The sequence below is a fragment of the Rhododendron vialii genome, chromosome 6a (assembly GCF_030253575.1).
Source record: "Rhododendron vialii isolate Sample 1 chromosome 6a, ASM3025357v1".
Lineage (NCBI taxonomy): Eukaryota > Viridiplantae > Streptophyta > Magnoliopsida > Ericales > Ericaceae > Rhododendron > Rhododendron vialii.
The window spans coordinates 2,325,102-2,349,339 of record NC_080562.1 but is presented as its reverse complement, the minus strand read 5'-3'; the positions used below and the strand labels follow the sequence as shown (position 1 = coordinate 2,349,339).

General features: G+C 38.6%; 1 protein-coding gene and 2 long non-coding RNA genes across 4 annotated transcripts; all 3 read right to left on the bottom strand.

Annotated features, from left to right (window-relative positions):
* Positions 1-92: 92 nt before the first annotated feature.
* Positions 93-3,262, bottom strand: LOC131329843 (putative F-box/FBD/LRR-repeat protein At3g49030). Of its 2 annotated transcripts, none has more exons than XM_058363241.1 (4): positions 3,193-3,262; positions 2,752-2,821; positions 2,417-2,669; positions 93-1,319 (listed from the first exon to the last, which is right to left on the bottom strand). In XM_058363241.1, the coding sequence occupies exons 1-3, from the start codon at positions 3,207-3,209 to the stop codon at positions 2,421-2,423; spliced, it is 336 nt and encodes a 111-aa protein (XP_058219224.1). In that variant the 5' UTR covers positions 3,210-3,262; the 3' UTR covers positions 93-1,319; positions 2,417-2,420. The 2 variants fall into 2 exon arrangements, with proteins under 2 accessions (XP_058219224.1, XP_058219223.1); XM_058363240.1 differs by having other exon boundaries at positions 93-1,024; positions 3,193-3,255.
* On the bottom strand, positions 93-22,812 carry LOC131329845 (uncharacterized). Its single transcript, XR_009200871.1, has 2 exons — positions 22,553-22,812; positions 93-657 (listed from the first exon to the last, which is right to left on the bottom strand). It is a non-coding gene; the product is annotated as an uncharacterized LOC131329845 (long non-coding RNA).
* On the bottom strand, positions 7,371-8,835 carry LOC131329846 (uncharacterized). The gene is made up of 2 exons (XR_009200872.1): positions 8,596-8,835; positions 7,371-7,670 (listed from the first exon to the last, which is right to left on the bottom strand). It is a non-coding gene; the product is annotated as an uncharacterized LOC131329846 (long non-coding RNA).
* Positions 22,813-24,238: the final 1,426 nt, after the last annotated feature.

Genomic DNA, 24,238 nt, shown 5'->3' with positions numbered 1-24,238 from the left:
AAGTACGGTTCGTCTAATAGCACTGCCTTATCCTATAAAGGATAATCTATCTTAACCAACTCCGTGAATCAATACTGAATCATGTATGAAAGTAATGGAAAACATTCAAACCCTCCATTAGAAATGAAAATATCCTTAGGCATACAACATAAGATACAAATGAATAAACCTTAAAGTACAAGCAAAACTCAAACTACTTGGAAGAAACCTTCATCTAACCCTAGAATAGGAGTTTAGCCGGCCATGGAAGGAGAGGACTTCAAGTCTTGGATCTTAGCCTTAGAGAAAATTTTCAGGTCATGCGTTGTCGTGACCATCAGACCAAAAAGTGAGTTGGGTGCAGTTTCTGATACTATTTAAAGAGGAGTATATTCTGCAATCCATTCTGGATGCTACGTCGACGAAATTTCAACAGCTGAAACAACGGGGTTATATGGCCGTGACTGCTTACGAGGCGGAATTCACTAATCTTGCGAAGTATGCACCGCATATGATTCCTGATGATATGCGGCTCCACAAGATTAGTGAATTCTGCCTCGTAAGTAGTCACGGTCATATAAACCTCGCTGTTTCAAATGTTGAAATTCGGTCGACTTAACATCTAGAATGAATTACGGAATATACTTCTCTTTACATAGTACCAGAAACTGCGCCCAACTCATTGTTTGGTCTGCTGATTTGTTCATCGTCCACCAACGCTCAGACTCTCCCTAAAGTTGCTAGAAAAACCTTTTGATGGTCACGGCAACGCATGACCTTGAAATTTTTCTCTAAGGCTGAGATCTAAGACTTGACAGTCCTCGGATCCATTCCCCCAGCAAAAGTCGAAGGTCCCATCTTGAGAAATTCCTTGACATTCGGTTCGTCACCCTAGCCCATAGGAAATGGTACCTAAGGAGGAGGAGGAGGAGGAGGAGGAGGTACCATTCCTGCAGAAGGTGGAGGTCGTGGAGGCAACACATGTTGCTGCAGATTCTGAACCACTCCAACCAGATTGGCCATCATCAACTCCATCCGAGCCATTCTAGCATTGTTATTGTCAGCCAGAGGGTCAGTTGGCCCAAGTTTGTTCCTGTTAATGCGTCTAACGATGGAGAAAATAGTAGGATGAATAAAGATAGACTAGCAAATAAGGCAACAAGACAGAAACAAGATTCTATAAAGGAAGCCAACTGCTAAAAGTACACTGATATTTGCATGACAAAACATAAACATGTTTAATAGAGTTTAACATGTCGACCCACCTGATAGGTCTGCATCATTCATCTGTGAGTTGTTATCATTATCCTCCGCAGGTATTACGTCCATCGCAGGGACAACTGCAGGTACCACATTAGGTACAGGTATAGGGCGTGACCCGGTTCTCATTTCACCAAGATTTCTATCATCAAAGATGTCATAAATGGCGCAACTATAGTCAAAGAAGTTATCATGTAAATCCATGGCCCAGGTAATGTTCAATTCGGTCTATAAATTACATTTAATCATGACCCTTAACTGATCCCCCTGCAGGGAAGGGTTTTGCTGAGATACCTCTAAAATAGCCCGATTCAACATTTGATGGGCCTCGTTTGTGGTGATGTGATGGTATACGCCAAACTGTAACAGTTCGGCTCGAGGATGTAGTCCTGGAAAGAGATAGATGCGATAACCTCCATAGGCATCCATATGTTCAATCGTATCCATTTAAGTCCGTAAGATAATCTCTTATCAGCATATTAAACTACCAGGGATTCATGGAAACGTTCACTAACGAAGCCACGTAACAAGTATTGTCCTTAGTGTGAATCTATTGTGAACATAATCCTACAGCTCTGAAGTTTTTAGAAAATATTCTTACAACGTTTTCTTGGGGTTCCTTCTCGGCCCTAGCCACCTCATCGGGTAAAGATAGATTATTAAGATGACATTTTGCTCTAGACTCTCGAATACGCTTCAGACTCTTCTTCCATTGAGTCTCGTTTGTTTCCGGAAAACGACCACGATCTTTCTTTTCATTAGTGACTCGAGACCTTATCTGTGTCGCTAATGAAAAGAAAGACCGTGGTCCTTCTCCGGAAACGAACGAGATTCAATGGAAGAAGAGTCAGGCGTATTCAAGAGTCTAAAGCAAAACGTCGTCTTAATAATCTACCTTTACCCGATGAGGTGGCTAGGGCCGAGGAGGAACCCCAAGAAGTTCATCCTCATGCCTGCAAATTAAACAAAGGGGATCTCTTACAAACAAAATGTGGCAAACTATTAGAAGAACTTAGATGTGCTAATTGGTAAGTGAACTTTACCCAATTGGTAAAACCGAATTCCATCATTGTAATGAGCAATTATACTTTTTCCTTCTGGATGAGATCCAGTAGAAATTTCTTGGCATTAGCATTTGTACGGTTTATACCCAAAAACAAAAAGAATAATGACTCACATCTTTAAAGGAGATTAAGAATACAGGTCTTTGATGCCCTTGGAACTTGTGCTATCTGCCAGATATGTGAATGCTGACAATCAACTGTCATTTTCTTCAGAACTTCTGCATTTCTCAGCAAATATTCTATCACTTCAAACTCTTGGTTTTCTCTACGTAAGTAAAGAAACTCAACTCCCTTGAGATTGAATAACAAACAATGAGGCACTCTCAGAGGTGGGCTCCAGGATTTGGTTGAAGAAAATCTATTTCCCTGAAGATGAAAAGATTTATTTGTTAAAATTTAGCAAATGCAAACCAATGCCAGAACAATCCTGTAATTATTTTCAACATACCTCAAGAACAAGTGCTTCGAGATTAGGCGAGCACCCAAGAAAGTCATTCAGAAAATTCAAGTTGAAGCCTCTACAGTAAAAGCCACACAGAAGCCTTAGATGTGTCAAATTCTGAGGAGTATGGAAAGTTGTCGGAACATAATCAGTAATATCAGCATGAAACTGCACCAGTGACAACTTACAAATATTACAACACATGGAATAATGTAAAAACCTGTTAGTCAAAACTTTTCACTCGTGGAGGAGCAGCAGGAAATTCTTTGTTTCCTTGCTCCACTGACGAACATACATAACATATCTATAATCCATACATATTCAGGGCAAAACGGGGTTTCACATAATAGATAAGTCCTATAAGTATAAACATGAAAAGAAATTCCTCAATCATTGCAAGCATTTTTCGAAACATTTTCAATAGTAACCAACAGGTGGAAATCTTACCCAAAGAAACTTAACATTTGCAATTCCACGAAGAAGTTTTAGTATGTTGGCTGAATTGATGGGTCTTGAGCCGGACAAATCAATATCGATGCGTGCTTCCAACAAGGATTATAAGTTCACCAATGAAAAACCCTCCGCCCAATAATAGGTGAGATCAAGGTATTCAAGCGTCGGGGTATTAAAAACAAGCTGCTCACCAGGACCTAGATAGGTTACCTCCAGACGCTTCAATGTGGGCACAGAAATGTTCAACACTTCTCCACTCTTCGCATCCACCCTATAAAAATCCAAATATTCAAGAACAGGGCATCCGTGGATGAGCTTCTGAGCTGAATCTCCATTTTCATATATAATGTCCACCATCTTAAGAATCTTAAGACTGGGAAGCCAAACCGAAGCAGGAATTTGTAGGGAAACCATTCCTTTCAGGGTTAGATCCACCAATGTTTTGCAAATGAACATTGTCTGAGGCAACTGAGTAGGAATCTCTCCACATAATGTGAGTATCCAAGCTCTAGCTTTTGAACGTTACGCTTTATTGCAATGCTGATCCATGACTTGACAATGCCAATATTGCAAAATGATTCAAGCTTAAGACTGAACTTTTCCAAACATGACACGTTACTGAGAAGCAATACTGTGCTCACGAAATTCCTGAAACTCAAATCAGCCTCAGCTTCTCCAATATCATTAGTAAAGAGTTCAGAATTGTCAAAGTGAAGGCTGGTAATGTAAGTCCAAAGGTACTGATATCTTGTAGATAGAGTGCTGGTCCTAACAGCATATTTCATCGGAAGGAATGAAAGTATGTGGCACAGTATGGAATCTGGTAACATGCTGATTCTATCTAAGCTCCTTATAGTAAATGAATCCATTGCATTCCACTGATGCTCTTCCTGCAGGTTTTAGTGAAAAATCAAACATCATTGTGAATCGTGATTACTAAGTTGTAATAAACCCAGCAGCATCACTTGATTCACATGGTTTTTGTTGCTTTTTTTCACATCGACTTACAGTTCAAAAACAAAAACAGAAAACCAAAAACATATGCCCCCAAATTAAAGCAACCTCATGTCAATGACTTCTAATTTAATTTCCCTTTTCTACATCAAGAAAACAACCCACACACAATTACAAAACACAGAAGTTAGCCCCCAATCTTCCAATTCTACTACTCATCCTAATTAAACAGCATATCCATTAACAACTGAGAAACAAAAAACAAGAGCCGAGATATATGCTCCTAAAGTGAAAACATTCATTTGGATAACAAAAGAAATACCAACAAAAGAAACCCCCACAAAATTACAAAACATAATCGTTAGTCGAAAAGATGAATTTTATACCAAATTCTAATCCTTCCCAACACCAACAATTTATGTTAGAACTTGTGGCTCATATGTTAATATGAAGAGATACTAAGAAGTTCTAGAAAGAGGCCAGATGTCGGAGCGGAGCGAGTGGAGCAGACGTACCCTGTTTCGTACTGTGATAATAAGAACAACAGCCGCTCTCTCGTTCCGGTGGACGTACCGGGTTTTGGGGAACCACGTATATTCTGTGCGTTGATTTCTTTACTGTTTTCTATTCGCATATCGTGTGTGTGTTTCGGTCCTACAATTTATTACTTAAATAATCTATATATCACAACAAGCGCACAAATACACATTGGTCCATAGGCAATTCGCATATAACCGTTATTAGTTTGACCAATTTATAATGGCCTATATAAAACAACATAAGATAAGCACTAGAAACTGCACACTACCTCTGAGTGAATAACCATCATTATCCTGATTAAATACGCAATGCAATTAGATCAAATTGAGTCCTAAACAAATAGCTACATAATCATGGCCAAAAAATTGCAAACTGCTTTTGGTAGTGATTAACTCTTATACGACAAACTAAATTCATGAAGAATGTGGAGTAAATCAAAACTCAGATGACATGCATGGCTCAGCTCAGCAGAGGTCAGGAAGGATTTTGAACAAGATAACTGACTGATAAGAAAAAGAAAGCCTAATTGAAGTGGTTACCTTAGTTACCTATAACAGCAAGGATGAGAAACTAGCTAGGGTAAAACATGGAAGATCTCTTATCCAGATTTCTGCTCCGATTTCCTCCTCTGGCTCTGCAGTGCTGAACAAAACAATCCCGTTGTCGTTGTGAAATCGCGAGAGGGGAAGCGTGGGTGAGGAGGGGAAAAAAAGAAAGAGAAGGGAAAAGCGTGTTTTAGGTTCACGCTTTCAGAATTAACAGGAAAAGCAATAAAGTTAGGCCAGAAGCAATAATTAGCGGCCATAAGAAATATCTGGCGGCCAAGAGTAATAGTTGGCGTCCAAGAGCAACGTCGTTTAAATGACAGAAAAGCGTGATTTTTAGTTGCGCTTTTACAATAGTTCGCGGCCAGAAGCAATATTTTGCGGCCAAGAGCAATAGTTTGCGGCTAGAGGCCAAAGTTTGCTACTTCGTTTGCCACCGTGCTAGTAGTCGTCGTCGTTCCCATTTCCCCGAAGATTTGTACTCTCTCTCTCAATCCTCTGCGAATTGATTTTGGCCCTCAATTTTCATCCGAATTCTATAGGATTCAATTTTTTTCGGCAATTCTTGTTACTACCAAAGCTATCATTTTTCCTTTCTGGCTTTCTCAGAGTGTTTGGATAAGTTTTTGTGCATGCGAATTTCCAAGTGCAAAAGCCATGCGTTTGATTATCTGGTGGATCTTTGGCTGGTGGATTCTTTCTTTCAGGACGGAGCTCGGTAAGGCAGAAAGCTTTGGGTTTTTATTTTTATTTTTTATACAGTATCAAGCAGTAAAACCACTTGCCAAATTGTGGGTAGATCGTATGGAGAAGATCGTATTGTAAGTAGCACTGGAACTATATTTGATGATCAATTATTTTACTCATTATTGGCTTGTAAACACCCGTAATTGGTCCTTTATAACTGCAGCTGTCGAGGGCTAGACCTTAGAAACTCGGATTATGTAATGTGTATAAGTTCTTCTTTTTGCAATGAAAATGATGAGCTGGTTCTTGTTGCAGTTTTAATTTCAGGGATTGCTTATGTTCACAGTTTGAAGCATGCCTCGGGCAATTTTGTCCTAATCATGGATGCGAACTTATCGCACCATGTAAGTATGTGTTTTGGTTGCTAATGGCAACTATCGGTTCTCTTTTGGTGGGTTGTGTCTGTTTGAGAGACTTGGGAAGAGACTTGGGAAAACAAGTTCATTTTGATGGATATGTCGCAGACTCACCCGATGTCAGGATCTTAAAAATGGGATATTTAGCATTTCTTCTATTCTAGTTCATTTATGTCTAAATTCTCGGCGAAACCAACCAATCTACCATTGGACTCCTTTTTGAAGCATTTCGATTTATTGATAGCTGAGTTGGACCATGCAATGTTCTTCTATCTTGGCGAGTATGCTTTAAGTACCAAAGATACAACCAATGGATAGTATTTGAGTCCAGATTAAGGGACATGTCAAGGATGTAATGAAATATTTGGTAGGACCACGTTGCCTTTCCATCAATGCACGCCGTCTTAGTTATTGCTAGTATCCATGGATGCACACAATGATTGTGTTTACATTCAGTGGGAGCAATTCTCTAGCAGGAATGGAGGCTCCTCTGTTTGCCCTTGGAATTCCTCATATCTTGACTTTATTCTCGGCTCCTGATTATGCTCAAATCAAACGTGAAGTCCAACATGTTTTTCTCCTATTTCTAGGTGTAGCTAGCACTCCTTCCAATTCCTGTATATCTATTTTAGAACTATTACCTTACCTTGATGGGGGAGCGTCTCACTTCCCATGCTCCCTTATCTATTTAGTGTTTGTGTTTGTGATGAAACAGTTTCCGTATGCTTTGATGAAATGTGAAAAGTTCCGATGATATTAGTAGTGGCCTGCTTTCTACCCCATTTTCATAACATAAAGTTTATTATTTTTATTTTTGAATTGCATCATCTTTTATTGCTTTGCAAACCCTCTTTATCGATATATCATAGGTATTTATGTCACGCCCCGCTTTATAATAATTCGGCAGCATGATTTTTACCTAAAAAAAAAAAAAATTTTGTCCAATAACTAAAAACAACTTTCTTTTCACTCCATCATGCAAGGTATTATAAGTCTTAACCAAATAAAAGAAGCATGACAAGCTATCCACTTCCAAACATTTCAATTTTTTTTGATTAGCCTCTATGGCACCCAAAACACCACTTAAACCATACAACTCCAATTACAAAAGGAGGTACAAGTTTTCCTTCTTCCTTGCCTAAAAGACATAACAAAGCATTTCTAGAGGAGAGTTTAACATTTATCATTACATTCTCAAAGTCAAAAACATATACATATAGTCAAAAGATAGCTTTTAAGACCCAACAAAATATCATGCAGATCAACTCGCCAAAGCACAAAAGATATCTCCATCACCTTGTCCATCAAAGCGCATCCTTGCCTTTCGAACCTGTAAGGTAGGGGTGAGCACGACCGCCCACACATAATCTACTAGAAACTAAAAGATGCAAGTGACATGTTTGAAAATATGAATACTCATGATAGCTAGACACAACTCTTAATGAATATAATAAGCTCGAAAGGCCAAAATTCTTCAAACAAAAAAATAAGTCAACACATTAAACTAAGTACAAGAAAGTAAGAGCACATAAAACCAAGGTCCAAGTTATCACAGTTGTGTACCAATCCTAGGCGACTGATCAGGTCCCTAATCATCCAAATTTATGGGCTACTAACCCAAAGGCCTATGGGGCACCTTATCCCGCGCGGGTTTACGGACTATACACCGACGGATAACTCATTATCCATATGCTTCCGGCTACACAACGAGCATAAAATGGCCAAGTCAAACGCCAATACATGGCTCACTAGCCCAAACGTCAAGTATCAATCTCAAATCAATTCCAATAAGTAAATACAACTTGTATCGACACAAATCTCAATCTTTACTTTCAAATCCACAAAGCACTAAACATAGTGTATAAGTGTCTACACTTTTTCAACTCCACCCTCAAAAAATTTCATCAATTATGTCAACAAGAGGTAATCCATATCAAATACAAAAAAATTAATGTGCTCTTCACCAAATACAAACAATTAATCCAAGTACCCTAAACTAGTATATCCATTATCAATCCAATTAAACATAAGCCAATATTTAGACACCACAAATTCTCTAGGCATAATATTTTCTCCACACCCCATCAAACACTAAATCCATCAATTTCAATATACAACTAAAAGTATGAAATTTACATAACCACACAAATTAGGGCTTTTCTTCCATAATCAATTACTACTTAAATACATGAAAATAATCAATCCTCAAACACAATACTTGCATTTTTTTGAGATATCTAGTAGAAAAACCCTACCTCAATTGGTAGCACACAAGAGAGATGAGTGAGATGGTGATGGAGGAAAGCCCACAAACTTGAAATCCCTAGATTCCTCCAAGATCTTGATGTAGATACAAAATGCCCAAGCAAAAGAAGGTGCAAGATGATTTGGTTGTGTGTGGGTGTGTTTGATTGAGAGAGAGAGAGAGAGAGAGAGAGAGAGAGAGAGAGAGCCCACGGCTCTGGGATGGAAAAGAAAAAAGGAAACAGAGAACACTTTGTTCTCTCGGCCAAAAAGCATTTAAGGTGTAAAAGTATTACACCCTACCCCCCTCAAGTCTCTAAATTATCACATAATACTTGCATGTTATAACTTCTTGCACTAGAGCCCCTCAACTAACACTTAAACGAGTAATTAGCTCTAGAAATTTCTAACATTAATTAAACAACACATAGGAGTCTCCCAACACACTCAGTTAAAGGACCGATGAATTCGAACACAGTCAAGAAAATGCCTACACATGCACCTGCACAACTATATTCAAAAATATAATAATTTTTTTTGGCTCATAAAATTCAAAGTATTTAAAATAACGCATTACACATTAAAGAAATATTAAATAAATAAACTTAGACAGGGTTCTCTACAATTTATCCGATTTAAAATGAGGGAGATGTGAGTGTTTTGCCGAAATTATTTATTTTTCAACCAACTAAGTGTAAAATGGTCATATCATTTGATGTACAAAAATATTAGGTTCCAAACTACTTGGGTTAAAAAGTAGGTTTAACAAGCTTTCTAACGGTTCAAACCACGTCAAAATTGGAGTTTGGGATTGTCTATGGCAAGACCGCAAAGTTTGGCCGTTTTATGAACTTTGGAGAATGCGCCTGGGGCTAAACCACGCGCAAATTGGAACCCAATTCCGTTGCCTGAAATGGCTAGACTCCATGGAACCCAATTCAGTTGTATAAATAAGCTTTGGTGATCTCGCGGTCTTGACCCCGCAACAACTATGTGAGTTTGCCTGGGGCATTTGCAATAGCAACCAGCCATTTCTTTGGATGATTAGTCCAGATTTCGCCAAGGGCCAATTGGCAACTCTGCCACTTGAGTTCTTGGAAAAGACTAAAGAAATGGGTCTGATAGCCACATGGTGCCCCCCGGAGCAAGTTCTTGCCCACCCTTCAGTGGGAGTGTACGTGAGTCATTTTGGGACTAGCTCAATGCTTGAGAGCATTTGTGCTGGAGTGCCTATGATCGGTTGGCCGTATTTTGGTCATGACCATCAAGTGACCTGCCGGTACAGCTGTAACCGATGGGTTATCGGGAGGAAGATCGACGAGGATATAGAGAGGGAAGAAGTGGAAAGCCTAGTTTGCGAGTTGATGGAGGGAGCCGAGGGTAAAGCAATGAAGAGGAAGGCGATGGAGTGGAAGAAACAAGCAGTTGAGGCCACCAGTAACGGTGGGTCATCGGCGAAAATTTTCAACAACCTTTTGAAGGCATTATCAAGATCACAAAACTTCATGGATCATCAAATTCTCAGCTCCTTATAAGTTTGGTAGGTTAGGTTAGCCAATGTTACAGTTCTTTTCTTTTCTTGTTGTGCTATGAAGTGCTCAATTAGGTTGGTCTTTAGGGGATTAATGGAGGTGCATGTACACTGGCCACCCTAAAACATCAAAAGGTTAGGTTAGTCAATGATATGTATCCCTGTAATTATGAGTAATGAGTGTTCTTAAATATTAACAAGCAGAGGGTTCATGTCGCATGATAAAAAATTGAGAATTGAACTATTCTTGGACTAGAAAATTAATTAAGAAAATATATACTCTGTAAAAAGGGGGTAATTTTTGCACTTTCCAAATTATTAACCGCACTCTCAAGGGGTGTTGGGAGTGCGAAAATCACCTCCATATTGAATTTTGCACTCTCCTTGGGAGTGCGGTTAAAAATTAGGGGAGTGCGAAAATGACTAAAAAAATTAAAAATCAGTCCAGGATAAATTTAGCCTTTGTCGCGCAGATGATCTTTGAATCGATCTCTCTTCGGCCAACTTTTCATAAATAAAACTTTAATGTTTTAATTGTTCGTTTGCATCGTCTTTCAATACAATGAAAACTTTATTTATCATTATATAATTGGTCTTAATCTGATTTAAAATGAGAGCGATATGAAAGTTTTACAGAAATAATTTGATTTTTGACAAATTGAGGGTAAAATGGTCATGTATTTTGATGCACAAATTATTTTTCATCAAAACTGATTCAGTAGGAAGGTAGATTGGACAAACTTTCAAATGGTTTAAACCACCCTCAAATTGGAGTTCTAGAGCGTCCGGGACAAGTCCGCAAAGTTTGGTATTTTTTGCAGCCTTTAAATGCGCCTTGGGCGCATCATGAACATGCACAACAAGTCCAACTTTGCGAACTTGCTCCGGACACTCCCAAATTCCAATTTGCACGTGGTTTAGACCGTTAGAAAGCTTGTCCAATTTACTTTCTAGACAAAGTAACTCCAACCAAAAGTCATTTGAACATCAAAGTAAGTGACCATTTTAACCTTGATGGGTCAAAATATGATTCATTCTGGTAAAATGTGTGTATGTTTCTCATTTTAAATTGGGTCAAGACCCATTGTATATAAAAAAATAAAGTTTTTAAAGCACTAAAAGATTGCAGAATCCAACCATAAAAATAATTGCATTTCGTTCATGAAAACTGGGTAGAAACAAGATAACTAAAAAAATCGTCGAAGCCACTAAGGCTAAAACACGTTTTACGTTTCATTTGGAAATCAGACTCCTAATTCTATGGTATTTCTTCTTTCTTAAGTATTTCACAGTGTTCATAGAGTATCCACACTTCATCAAAGCGTAGAAAGAACCGTTTTATCATCGACACTTCAGGAAGTCTTCACTTCCCCTTGAGTTCCCTTTGTTATGCTTTTTAGCACTGTAATCCCTTTCTTCTTTCTATTTTGGTTTGGGGCCTGTCTTGTACATAGCAGGTTTTTGTGTTAGACTCTCAAGGATATCCTATATCTCGTTCGAACATGTTTCTTGGTTATTTTCTTCTTAATGAAAAGCAACTTACCAAATCAAACTTGTACTAAAGCTCATTGAGTGGACTCGTGTTGTCCATCGAGTATCAAAACAAAACACTCACACTCGAATTGACGAGAGAAACTTAACGATTAGTGGATCATACGCAATAATATTAAAAAAAAAAACTCTCAAGAGGAGCACCCCTCTGAGCTCGACTCCCTCAAGTTATCTCTCACCCTCACCACAAGTCTCACCTTGGGTGAATCCAGATGATGAAATGGTTTCTGATTAGTTAATGAAGTGTGAGGAGCTCTATGAACCTCGTGGACACTCCTACAAAATAAAGGCGTACCCTAGAACAAGGCAAGTATGAATCAAATGGAACTTAGAATGTGGAAAGGGGCGCATAAACATACTTTAGCATTTGTCGAGCCGATGATCTTTGAATCGATCTCCTTTTGACCAACTTTTCATAAATAAAATATTATTATTTTAATTGTTCGTTTCCATCATCTTTAAATACAATGAAAACCTTATTTATGGTTATATAATCTGTCTTAATCCGATTTAAAATGAGAGCGATGCGAATGTTATAATGAAATGACTTATTTTTTGACAAGTCGAGGGTAAAATGGTCATGAATTTTGAGGCGCAAATTATTTTTCATCAAAACTGATTCAGTAGGAAAGTAGATTGGACAAGCTTTCTAATGGTTCAAACCACGCAAAAAATTGGAGTTCGGGAGCGTCCGGGGCAAGTCCGCAAAGTTTGGTATTTTTTGCGGCATTAATGCGCCTCAGGCGCAATTCAATGCGCCCAGGCGCCCTTCAATGCGCCCCAGGCGCAACATTAACATGCCCACCAAGTCCAACTTTGCGAACTTGCTCCGAACACTCCCATACTCCAATTTGCGCATGGTTTGGACCGTTAGAAAGTTTGTCCAATTTTTTTCTTGACCAAGTAGTTCCAATAAAAAATCATTTATACATCAAAATAAGTGGCCATTTTACCCTTGATGGGTCAAATTTTGATTCATTCTGGTAAAATGCGTGTATGTTTTCTTGTTTTCTATTGGATCAAGACCCATTGTATATCAAAAAATAAAGTTTTTAAAGCACTAAAAGATTGCCGAATCCAACTATAAAAATAATTGTATTTCGTTCATGACAACTGGGTAGAAACAAGACAACTACCAAAATCGTCGAAGCTATTAAGGCTAAACCCATCATACGTTTCACTTGGAAATCAGACTCCTAATTCTAAGGTATTTCTTCTTTGCTTAAGTGTTTCACAGCGTTCATAGAGTATCCACACTACATCAAAGCGTAGAAAGAACCGTTTCATCATAGAAACTTTAGGAAGTCTTTGCTACCCCTTGAGTTCCCTTTGTTCTATTTTTTGGAACTATAATCCCTTTCTTCTTTTTGTTTTGGTCTGGGGCCTGTCTTGTACATGGCAATTTTTTGTGTCAGACTCTCAAGGATATCCAATGTCCCCTTGGTCCATGTTTCTTGGTTTGTTTTCTTCTTAATGAACAGCTACTTACCAAATCAAACTTGTACTAAAGCTCATTGGGTGGACTCGTGTTGTGTGTTGAGGATCCAAACCAAACACTCACACACGAATTGACGAGAGAAACATAACAACTAGTGGATCTTACGCAATAACATTACAAAATAAAAAAAAATAAAACACTCAAGAGGAGCACCCCTCTGAGCTTGACTCCTTCAGGTTATCTCTCACCCTCACCATAAGTCTCGCCTAAGGAGTATCCTGACGATGGAATGATTTCTGATTAGTTAATGAAGTGTGGAGAGCTCTTTGAACCTTGTGCAAACAATTACAAAATGAAGGCGTGCCCAAGAACAAGGCAAGTATAATTAGAATGGAACTTAGAATGTGAAAATTGGCGCAGAAACATACTATAGCCTTTGCCGAGCCGATGATCTTTGAATCGATCTCCTTTTGACCAACTTTTCAAAAATAAAATATTATTATTTTAATTTTTCGTTTCCATCATCTTTAAATACAATGAAAACCTTATTTATGGTTATATAATCTGTCTTAATCCGATTTAAAATGAGAGAGATACGAATGTTATAATGAAATGACTTATATTTTTGACCAATCGAGGGTAAAATAGTCATGTATTTTGAGGCGCAAATTATTTTTCATCAAAACTGAATCAGTAGGAAATTTTATTGGACAAGCTTTCTAGTGGTTCAAACCACGCGCAAATTGGACTTCGGGAGTGTCCGGGGCAAGTCCGCAAAGTTTGGTATTTTTTGCGGCATTAATGCGCCTCAGGCGCAATTCTATGCGCCCAAGCGCCCTTAAATGCGCCCCTGGCGCAACATGAACATGCACACCAAGTCAAACTTTGCGAAATTGCTCCGAACACTCCCAAACTCCAATTTGCGCATGGTTTGGACCGTTAGAAAGCTTGTCCAATTTTTTCTTTACCAAGTAGTTCCAATCAAAAATCATTTGTACATCAAAATAAGTGACCATTTTACCCTTGATAGGTCAAAATTTGATTCATTCTGGTAAAATGCTTGTATGTTTCTCCTTTTCTATTGGATCAAGACCCATTGTATATCAAAAAATAAAGTTTTTAAAGCACTAAAAGATTGCCGAATCCAACTATAAAAATAATTGTATTTCGTTCATGACATCTGGGTAGAAACAAGACAACTACCAAAATCGTCGAAGCCATTAAGGCTAAAACACGTTATACGTTTCACTTGGAAATCAGACTCCTAATTCTAAGATATTTCTTCTTTGCTTATGTGTTTCACAGCGTTCATAGAGTATCCACACTACATCAAAGCGTAGAAAGAACCGTTTCATCATCGAAACTTCAGGAAGTCTTTGTTACCCCTTGAGTTCCCTTTGTTCTATTTTTTGGCAGTGTAATCCCTTTCTTCTTTTTGTTTTGGTCTGGGGCCTGTCTTGTACATGGCAGGTTTTTGCGTCAGACTCTCAAGGATATCCAATGTCCCCTTGGTCCATGTTTCTTGGTTTGTTTTCTTCTTAATGAAAAGCTTCTTACCAAATCGAACTTGTAGTAAAGCTCATTGGGTGGACTAGTGTTGTGCGTCAAGGATCCAAACCAAACACACACACACACACGTATTCACGAGAGAAACTTAACTACTAGTAGATCAGATGCAATAACATTACAAAAAAAAAAAAAAATCACTGAAGAGGAGCACCCCTCTGAGCTTGACTTCCTCAGGTTATCTCTCACCCTCACCACAAGTCTCGCCTTGGGTGTATCCTGACGATGGAATGATTTCGGATTAGTTAATGAAGTGGGGAGAGCTCTACGAACCTTGTGCACACTGTTACAAAATGAAGGCGTACCCAAGCACAAGGCAAGTATGAATAGAATGGAACTTAGAATGTGGAAATTGGCGCAGAAACATACTATAGCCTTCGCCGCGCCGATGATCTTTGAATCGATCTCCTTTTGACCAACTTTTCATAAATAAAATATTATTATTTTAATTTTCGTTTCCCTCATCTTTAAATGCAATGAAAACCTTATTTATGGTTATATAATCTGTCTTAATCCGATTTAAAATGAGAGCGATACGAATGTTATAATGAAATGACTTATATTTTTGACCAATCGAGGGTAAAATGGTCATGTATTTTGAGGCGCAAATTATTTTTCATCAAAACTGATTCAGTAGGAAAGTTTCTTGGACAAGCTTTCTAGTGGTTCAAACCACGCGCAAATTGGACTTCGGGAACGTCCGGGGCAAGTCCGCAAAGTTTGGTATTTTTTGTGGCATTAATGCGCCTTAGGCGCAATTCTATGCGCCCAAGCGCCCTTCAATGCGCCCCAGGCGCAACATGAACATGCACACCAAGTCAAACTTTGCGAAATTGCTCCGAACACTCCCAAACTCCAATTTGCGCATGGTTTGGACCGTTAGAAAGCTTGTCCAATTTTTTTCTTTACCAAGTATTTCCAATCAAAAATCATTTGTACATCAAAATAAGTGACCATTTTACCCTTGATAGGTCAAAATTTGATTCATTCTGGTAAAATGCTTGTATGTTTCTCCTTTTCTATTGGATCAAGACCCATTGTATATCAAAAAATAAAGTTTTTAAAGCACTAAAATATTGCCGAATCCAACTAAAAAAATAATTGTATTTCGTTCATGACATCTGGGTAGAAACAAGACAACTACCAAAATCGTCGAAGCCATTAAGGCTAAAACACGTTATACGTTTCACTTGGAAATCAGACTCCTAATTCTAAGGTATTTCTTCTTTGCTTATGTGTTTCACAGCGTTCATAGAGTATCCACACTATATCAAAGCGTAGAAAGAACCGTTTCATCATCGAAACTTCAAAAAGTCTTTGCTACCCCTTGAGTTCCCTTTGTTCTATTTTTTGGCACTATAATCCCTTTCTTCTTTTTGTTTTGGTCTGGGGCTTGTCTTGTACATGGCAGGTTTTTGCGTCAGACTCTCATGGATATCCAATGTCCCCTTGGTCCATGTTTCTTGGTTTGTTTTCTTCTTAATGAAAAGCAACTTACCAGATCAAACTTGTACTAAAGCTCATTGAGTGGACTCCTGTTGTGCGTTAAGGATCCAAACCAAACACTCACACACGAATTGATGAGAGCAACTTAACTACTAGTGGATCATACACAATAACATTACAAGAAAAAAAAACACTCAAGAGGAGCACCCCTCTGAGCTCGACTCCCTAAAGTTATCTCTCACCCTCACCACATGCCTCGCCTTGGGTGAATCCTGATGATGAAATGGTTTCTAATTAGTTAATGAAGTGTGGGGAGCTCTACGAACCTTGTGGACACTCCTGCAAAATGAAGGAGTACCCTATGACAAGGCAAGTATGAATCGAATGGAACTTAGAATGTGGAAATGGGCGCAGAAACATACTATAGCCTTTGTCGCGCCGATGATCTTTGCATCGATCTCCTTTTGACCAACTTTTCATAAATAAAATATTATTATTTTAAATTTTCATTTCCATCATCTTTTAATACAATGAAAACCTTATTTATGGTTATATAATCTGTCTTAATCCGATTTAAAATGAGAGAGATACGAATGTTATAATGAAATGACTTATATTTTTGACGAATCGAGGGTAAAATGGTCATGTATTTTGAGGCGCAAATTATTTTTCATCAAAACTGATTCAGTAGGAAAGTAGTTTGGACAAGCTTTCTAATGGTTCAACCCACGCGCAAATTGTAGTTCGGAAGCGTTCGGGGCAAGTCCGCAAAGTTCGGTATTTTTTGCTGCATTAATGCGCCTCAGGCGCAATTCTATGCGCCCAGGCAAGCTTCAATGCGCCCCGGGCGCAACATGAACATGCACTCCAAGTCAAACTTTGCGAAATTGCTCCGAACACTCCCAAACTCCAATTTGTGCGTGGTTTGGACCGCTAGAAAGCTTGTCCAATTTTTTTCAAGACCAAGTAGTTCTAATAAAAAATCATTTATACATCAAACTAAATGACCATTTTACCCTTGATGGGTCAAAACATGATTCATTCTGGTAAAACGCATGATTGTTTCTATTTTCTATCGGATCAAGACCCATTGTATATCAAAAAGTAAAGTTTTTAAAGCACTAAAAGATTGCTGAATCCTACCACAAATATAATTGCATTTCGTTCAAGAAAACTGGGTAGAAATAAGAGAACTACAAAAATCGTCGAAGCCACTAAGGCTAAAACACGTTTTACGTTTGATTTGGAAATCAGACTCCTAATTCAAAGGTATTTCATCTTTGCTTAATTGTTTCACAGTGTTCATAGAGTATCCACACTTCATCAAAGCATAGAAAGAACCATTTCATCATCAACACTTCTGGAAGTCTTTACTACCCCTTGAGTTCCCTTTGTTCTATTTTTTAGCACTGTAATCCCTTTCTCTTTTTTTTTTTTTTTTGGTTTAGGGCCTGTCTTTTACATGGCAGGTTTGTGTGTTAGACTCTCAAGGATATCCAATATCCCGTTGGTCCATGTTTCTTGGTTTGTGTTTTTCTTAATGAAAAGCAATTTACCAAACCAAACTTGTTCTAAAGCTCATTGAGTGGACTCGTGTTGTGCGTCGAGAATCAAAACCAAACACTCACACACGAATTGACGAGAGAAATTGAACTACTAGTGGATCATACGCAATAACATTAACAAAAAAAAAAAAACACACTCAATAGGAGCACCCCTCTGAGCTCGACTCCCTCAAGTTATCTCTCACCCTCACCACAAGTCTCGCCTTGGGTGAATCCTAATGATGAAATGGTTTCTTATTAGTTAATGAAGTGTGGAGAGCCCTATGAACCTTGTGGACACTCTTATAAAATGAAGGAGTACCCTAGAACAAGGCATGTATGAATTGAATGGAACTTAGAATGTGGAAATGGGCACAGAAACATACTTTAGCCTTTGTCGTGCCGATGATCTTTGAATCTATCTCCTTTTGACCAACTTTTCATAAATAAAATATCATTATTTTAATTGTTCATTTCCATCATCTTTAAATACAATGAAAACCATATTTATCGTTATATGATCTGTCTTAATCCGATTTAAAATGAGAGCGATACAAATCTTATAATGAAATGACTTATTTTTTGACCAATTGAGGGTAATATGGTCATGTATTTTGAGGCGCAAATTATTTTTCATCAAAACTGATTCAGTAGGAAAGTAGATTGGACAAGCTTTCTAATGGTTTAAACCACGTGCAAATTGGAGTTCGGGAGCGTCTGGGGCAAATCCGCAAAGTTTGGTAAAAACTACAATTTGCGTGTAGTTTATGCCGTTAGAAAGGTTGTCCAATTTACTTTCTAGACATGCAAAACAAGTCCAACTCCAATTTGTGGTTTAGACATTTAGAAACTACACAATATGCCAAACTTCGCGGGCTCATCTCAAACACTCCCGAACTCCGATATGTGCGTGGTTTAGACCGTTAGAAAGCTTGTTGAATCTACTTTCTAATCCAAGTAGTTTGGATTCTAATTTATTTGTACATCAAAAGATATGACCATTTTACCCTTAGTTGGTTCAAAAAATAAATCATTTCAGCAAATAACTCATGTCTCCCTCCTTTTAAATCGATAAAGACCTATTATATATTGATAAAAAGAGTTTTAAAAGTACTAAAAGAGTTTGCACTATTTTTGCTTTCAAAATTGTCTTTTAAATATTGTTCATTGATGGCAGTTGGGTGTGATTGGCATTGACTAAGCTCAGTTCTTTGACAACCTTTCTGTGAACCAAGTAAACAAGTACAAACAAACTGGGGCATCCCAACAGAGTACTGAAGGAGGAACAAGTATCTAAAGACAGAAACATACCCATCCCTAACTTTACAGGTCCATTGGCTCGTTATTCATTATCCCACACAGAGTAATGAAGGAGATTGAGGGCTTGCTCAGGACCTTTTAATGGTCAGATATGTCATTCGTAAACGGGTGGATACCTTTATTTGGATTGATAACTGACATCTTTTAGGCCACTTTTTTTTTCTTCCAGAATTTTGGTTCATATTAAAGACTTGATGGTGTAATTTAGCAAGTCAACTCGTTGGTTTTGTGGTTTTAAAGTGTTTCTCAAGGAGCCTTTGGGCCTTACCCTTGGTGCAAGGCCTGTTAAAAACAAAGGAATAGCAATATATCTATCTACCTACCAAGACTGTATAATAATACATAGGTTTCATTTTCATTCGCAAACCACGTTCTGCAATCTGCAGATGATCAAATGACTCTTGCTGTTCAAGAAAAAATTACGTAGACACCTGAGAAACAACGTGCCAGCCCAATACCAAATAATCAAACCTGTACGCTCTCTAGATGAAGGACCGGATCGACTTCTCTGCAATACACCCCTTGCACCGGACTGCATGAGATTTTGGCCATCGATTTCAACAATCAATGGTTTGATTCATATCTCTTTGCGGTAGGACATGTAGGTGCACTAGCCTTTGGATTGCAGAGAAGCCAACTCCATTTGATGCACTAGCGGTAAGAAATGTATGTGAGTGTTTTGCTGAAATTATTTATTTTTCAACCAACTAAGGGTAAAATGGTCATATCATTTGATGTACAAAAATATTAGGTTCCAAACTACTTGGGTTAGAAAGTAGGTTCAACAAACTTTCTAACGGTTCAAACCACGTCAAAATCGGAGTTTGGGAGTGTCTATGGCAAGACTGCAAAATTTGGCGTTTTTGTGAACTTTAGAGAATGCGCCTGGGACGCAATGATGTGCGCCTGGGGCGCATATAGGTGCGCCCACAATATGTCAAACTTCGCGGTCTTGTCTCGAACACTCCCAAACTCCAATTTGTGCGTGGTTTTGGACCGTTAGAAAGCTTGTTGAATCTACTTTCTAACCCAAGTACTTCGGATTCCAATTTATTTGTACATCAAAAGATATTACCATTTTACCCTTAGTTGGTCGAAAAACAAATCATTTCTGCAAAACACTCATATCTCCCTCCTTTTAAATCATTTCACTTTATAGTGTCTTTTGATATTTCACTTTATGGTCCTCATATATAATAGCAGTGCCATTCAACTATATCCTTTATGACAATACAGAATCGAATGGTCAATACGCCATCCAGATAACTCAAAAGGCAAAGAAGTACCACAGTGGTATCCACAGACCTACCTGGTGCTATCCAGCCGGTCAAAGCATCTTCAATCCCCACATTTTCAGGATTGCTAATTGTTTTGTTTCTACGAGGAACTACAATATCATTCAAATTGCTTACATTTCACCTCATTAACATTTGGAATGTTGATCGTTCTGTTTCACCTTCAGGTTATTGTATTTGAACATGGAATTGTAGTTTTTTGTGTTCAACTTTCATCCGTAGAATACATATGATGGGTATGCATGAAGACATTCACTATATTTGCTTCTTTGTATGTGAATGTGGTTACATAGCAAGAACGAAAGAATCGAATATGTGGAAGTAAGATTGGAAATTTTTTACTCAAGCCTTAGAATATTATAATGATGATGTTAACTGCCTAGTGATGGGATTTTATAATCCTCCATTTGATCCACATGGTCTGATCTGATACATACATGCAGGTATAAAGTTGGGTGTGACTTGCCTGGGAAGTATAGGGTTGCTCTGGACAGTGATGCTCTATAGTTTGGTGGACACGAGAGGCCAAGGGGCCCTTTTCGTTTTTGTTTTTTGAATCGTTTTCATGTTGTTTCTGGCCATTCAATTGCCGCCTGTGTTCAAGCAGTCTTCATAGGCCATATCCACTCCAAAGATGTTATGGGTGCGGGCTAATCTGCATATGAACCTCAAAATGGAACTCTTTATTTTGCTTCAAAAAGATGTAGTAGGAACTAATTCTATTGTGCCAAAAGTGTTAGTACTACAGTTCGATCATCTACTGTATGATTTAGTGCTCTGAGTAAGATGATAGACTCCGGTCACAGGTTTCACAAATTAAAAGTTAAAACTCTATTGCCTTAATGACCAACCTTCAAGACGACTTTTTCCATTTGTATTTCCTTCTTATTAACGTAAAGTGGCCACTTCAGTTCTCGTTGGTCAGAAATGTGCTGGACCCTTGATGGGTTTCGTTAGTGAACATCAATTCCATTACTTATGACGCATGTCTGATAATATAATGGATAATTTTGTTTTGCAGGTGGGCCATGACGTTGATCAGTTCACATCCCCTGAAGGAATTCCTGGAGTGCCTGAAACGAAATTCAGTAACCGTCCCAACTCCTTCAACTCAAAGTACTCTCACCAGCATGCACTTGTGTGGTATGACTCTCTTTTTGTATTTTCTGTTTCTATCGTGATGATTATGTAGAAGGCTGAATTTCCCTTCTTTTCATGAAAAGGTTTACCACAGAGTTGAGGAAGAGTTGGTAAAAACTGATGAGAGCGATACAACAAGTGTAAGCGAGTCAGCTATCACTAATGTTATGGCCAGTAATGAGAGAGTTGAAGATTCAGCTCCTGATGAAGATTTTGCTGTTGATCCATGTGAGGCAGAAGATTTAGAAGTGGAAGAGACGGGAGAAGGCACAATGGATGATTGATAACATCCCCTTACTTCATATTATAACTCGAATCGATCTAAAAATGCAGCCCACTCATGTGTACGTATTGCAGTGCGAGTAACTAAGCCAAAAGGACCTGTCACGGCATATAATCGCCAGAGTATGGATAGTTATAGAGATCTGTCCCAGGATCTTTTTGTTTCTAAAAGGTTCCAGCTTTGTACATAATTGAGTTTCATATTTTGCTATTGCAGCACCTTATAATTCTTTTTTCTGGAGTTTTTACTCTTTCTATCTAGTTTTGTTCAGTGGACTTGCATAACAGGAGTAAAGAAACTGACACAACGCAACCGAACCCACAGTTGAGACTTGCAAGTGTCTTTACCAGAGCAAGGTAAAAACGCATAAAACTGACTATGTTCACAGTACAGCAGAACAAAATGGGAAACACTACCTCACACGTCTAATCTGTTGGGAACCCAATCAAATTGTTGCACTCCAAGAAAATCAACCACTAAAACCTTATGCTGAAGTTGCTGGTTCTCCAGACTTTGATTTATTATAGAGTTGGTTGGCACTCCTTTGTCAGAATATCGGATTTCAGCAACAACCATATTTTCTTGTAGTGTTGTAGTCAACTCCATTGTGGGTGATTCATCAAGCCCAAACGCACAAACCTCCAATGCACAAGCACCATATTTTCTTTTGTTCCTCCGCAACCGCATCCGAAACAATTTCAGTATCCTCTTGTACACAAGCATCGATGTCAATTTCGTCTTGATCTTCAACTTCAGTTTTGACCTCTCCCACGGCTTCTAGCTGCAATAATTTGTTCTGCATGATATTGTTTTCGCCTATATTTTTCCTCCAACAATTTGCTCATAATTCCAACAATTGCCCAACTCACTGTTTGGTCTGCCAATTTGTTCATCGTCCACCAACGTTCAGACTCTCCCTAAAGTTGCTAGAAAAACCTTCTGATGGTCACGGCAATGCATGACCTTGAAAATTTTCTCTAAGGCTGAGATCTAAGACTTGACAGTCCTCGGATCCATTCCCCCAGCAATAGTCGAAGGTCCCATCCTGAGAAATTCCTTTAACATTCGGTTCGTCACCCTGGCCCATAGGAAATGGTACCTAAGGCGGAGGAGGAGGAGGAGGAGGAGGAGGAGAAGGAGGTCCCAGTCCTGCAGAAGGTGGAGGTTGTGGAGGCAACACATGTTGCTGTAGATTCTGAACCACACTCCAACCAGATTGGTCATCATCAACTCCATCCGAGCCATTCTAGCATTGTTATCGTCAGCCAGAGGGTCAGTCGGCCCAAGTTCGTTCCCAATAATGCATCTAACGACGGTGCAAGTAGTAGGATGAACAAAGATAGACTAGCAAATAAGGCAACAAGACAGAAACAAGATTCTATAAAGGAAGCCAACTGCAAAAAGTACACTGATAATTGCATGACAAAACATGAACATGTTTCATAAAGTTTAACATGTCGACCCACTTGATAGGCCTGCATCATTCATCTTTGAGTAGTTATCATTATCCTCCGCAGGTATTACGTCCATCACAGGGACAACTGCAGGTACCACATTTGGTACAGGTATAGGGTGTGACCCGGTTCTCGTTTCACCAAAATTTCTATCATCAAAGATTTCATAAATGGCGCTACTATAGTCAAAGAAGTTATCCTGCATGTAAATCCATGGCCCAGGTAATGTTCAATTTTGTCAGTAAATTATATTTAACCACGACCCTTAACTCATCCCCCTGCAGGGAAGGGTTTTGCTGAGATTCCTCTAAAATAGCCTGATTCAACATTTGATGGGCCTCGTTTGTGGTGATGTGATGGTATACGCCAAACTGTAACAGTTCGGCTCGAGGTTGTAGTCCTGGAAAGAGATAGATGCGATAACCTCCATAGGCATCCATATGTTCAATCGTATCCATTTAAGTCTGTAAGATAATCTCTTATCAGCATATTAAACTACCAGGGATTCATGCAAACGTTCACTAACGAAGCCACGTAACAAGTATTGTCCTTAGTGTGAACATAATCCTACAGCTCTGAAGTTTTTAGAAAATATTCTTACAACGTTTTCTTGGGGTTCCTTCTCAGCCCTAGCCACCTCATCGGGTAAAGATGGATTATTAAGATAACGTTTTGCTCTAGACTCTCGAATATGCCTCAGACTCTTCTTCCATTGAGTCTCGTTTGTTTCCGGAAAATTACCACGATCTTTCTTTTCATGAGTGACTCAAGACCTTATCGGTGTCACTAATGAAAAGAAAGACCGTGGTCGTTTTCCGGAAACAAACAAGACTCAATGGAAGAAGAGTCAGGCGTATTCGAGAGTCTAAAGCAAAACGTCGTCTTAATAATCCACCTTTACCCGATGAGGTGGCTAGGGCCGAGGAGGAACCCCAAGATGTTCATCCTCATGCCTGCAAATTAAACAAAGGGGATCTCTTACAAACAAGATGTGGAAAACTATTAGAAGAACTTAGATGAGCTAATTGGTAAGTGAACTTTACCCAATTGGTAAAACCGAATTTCGTCATTATAATGAGCAATTAT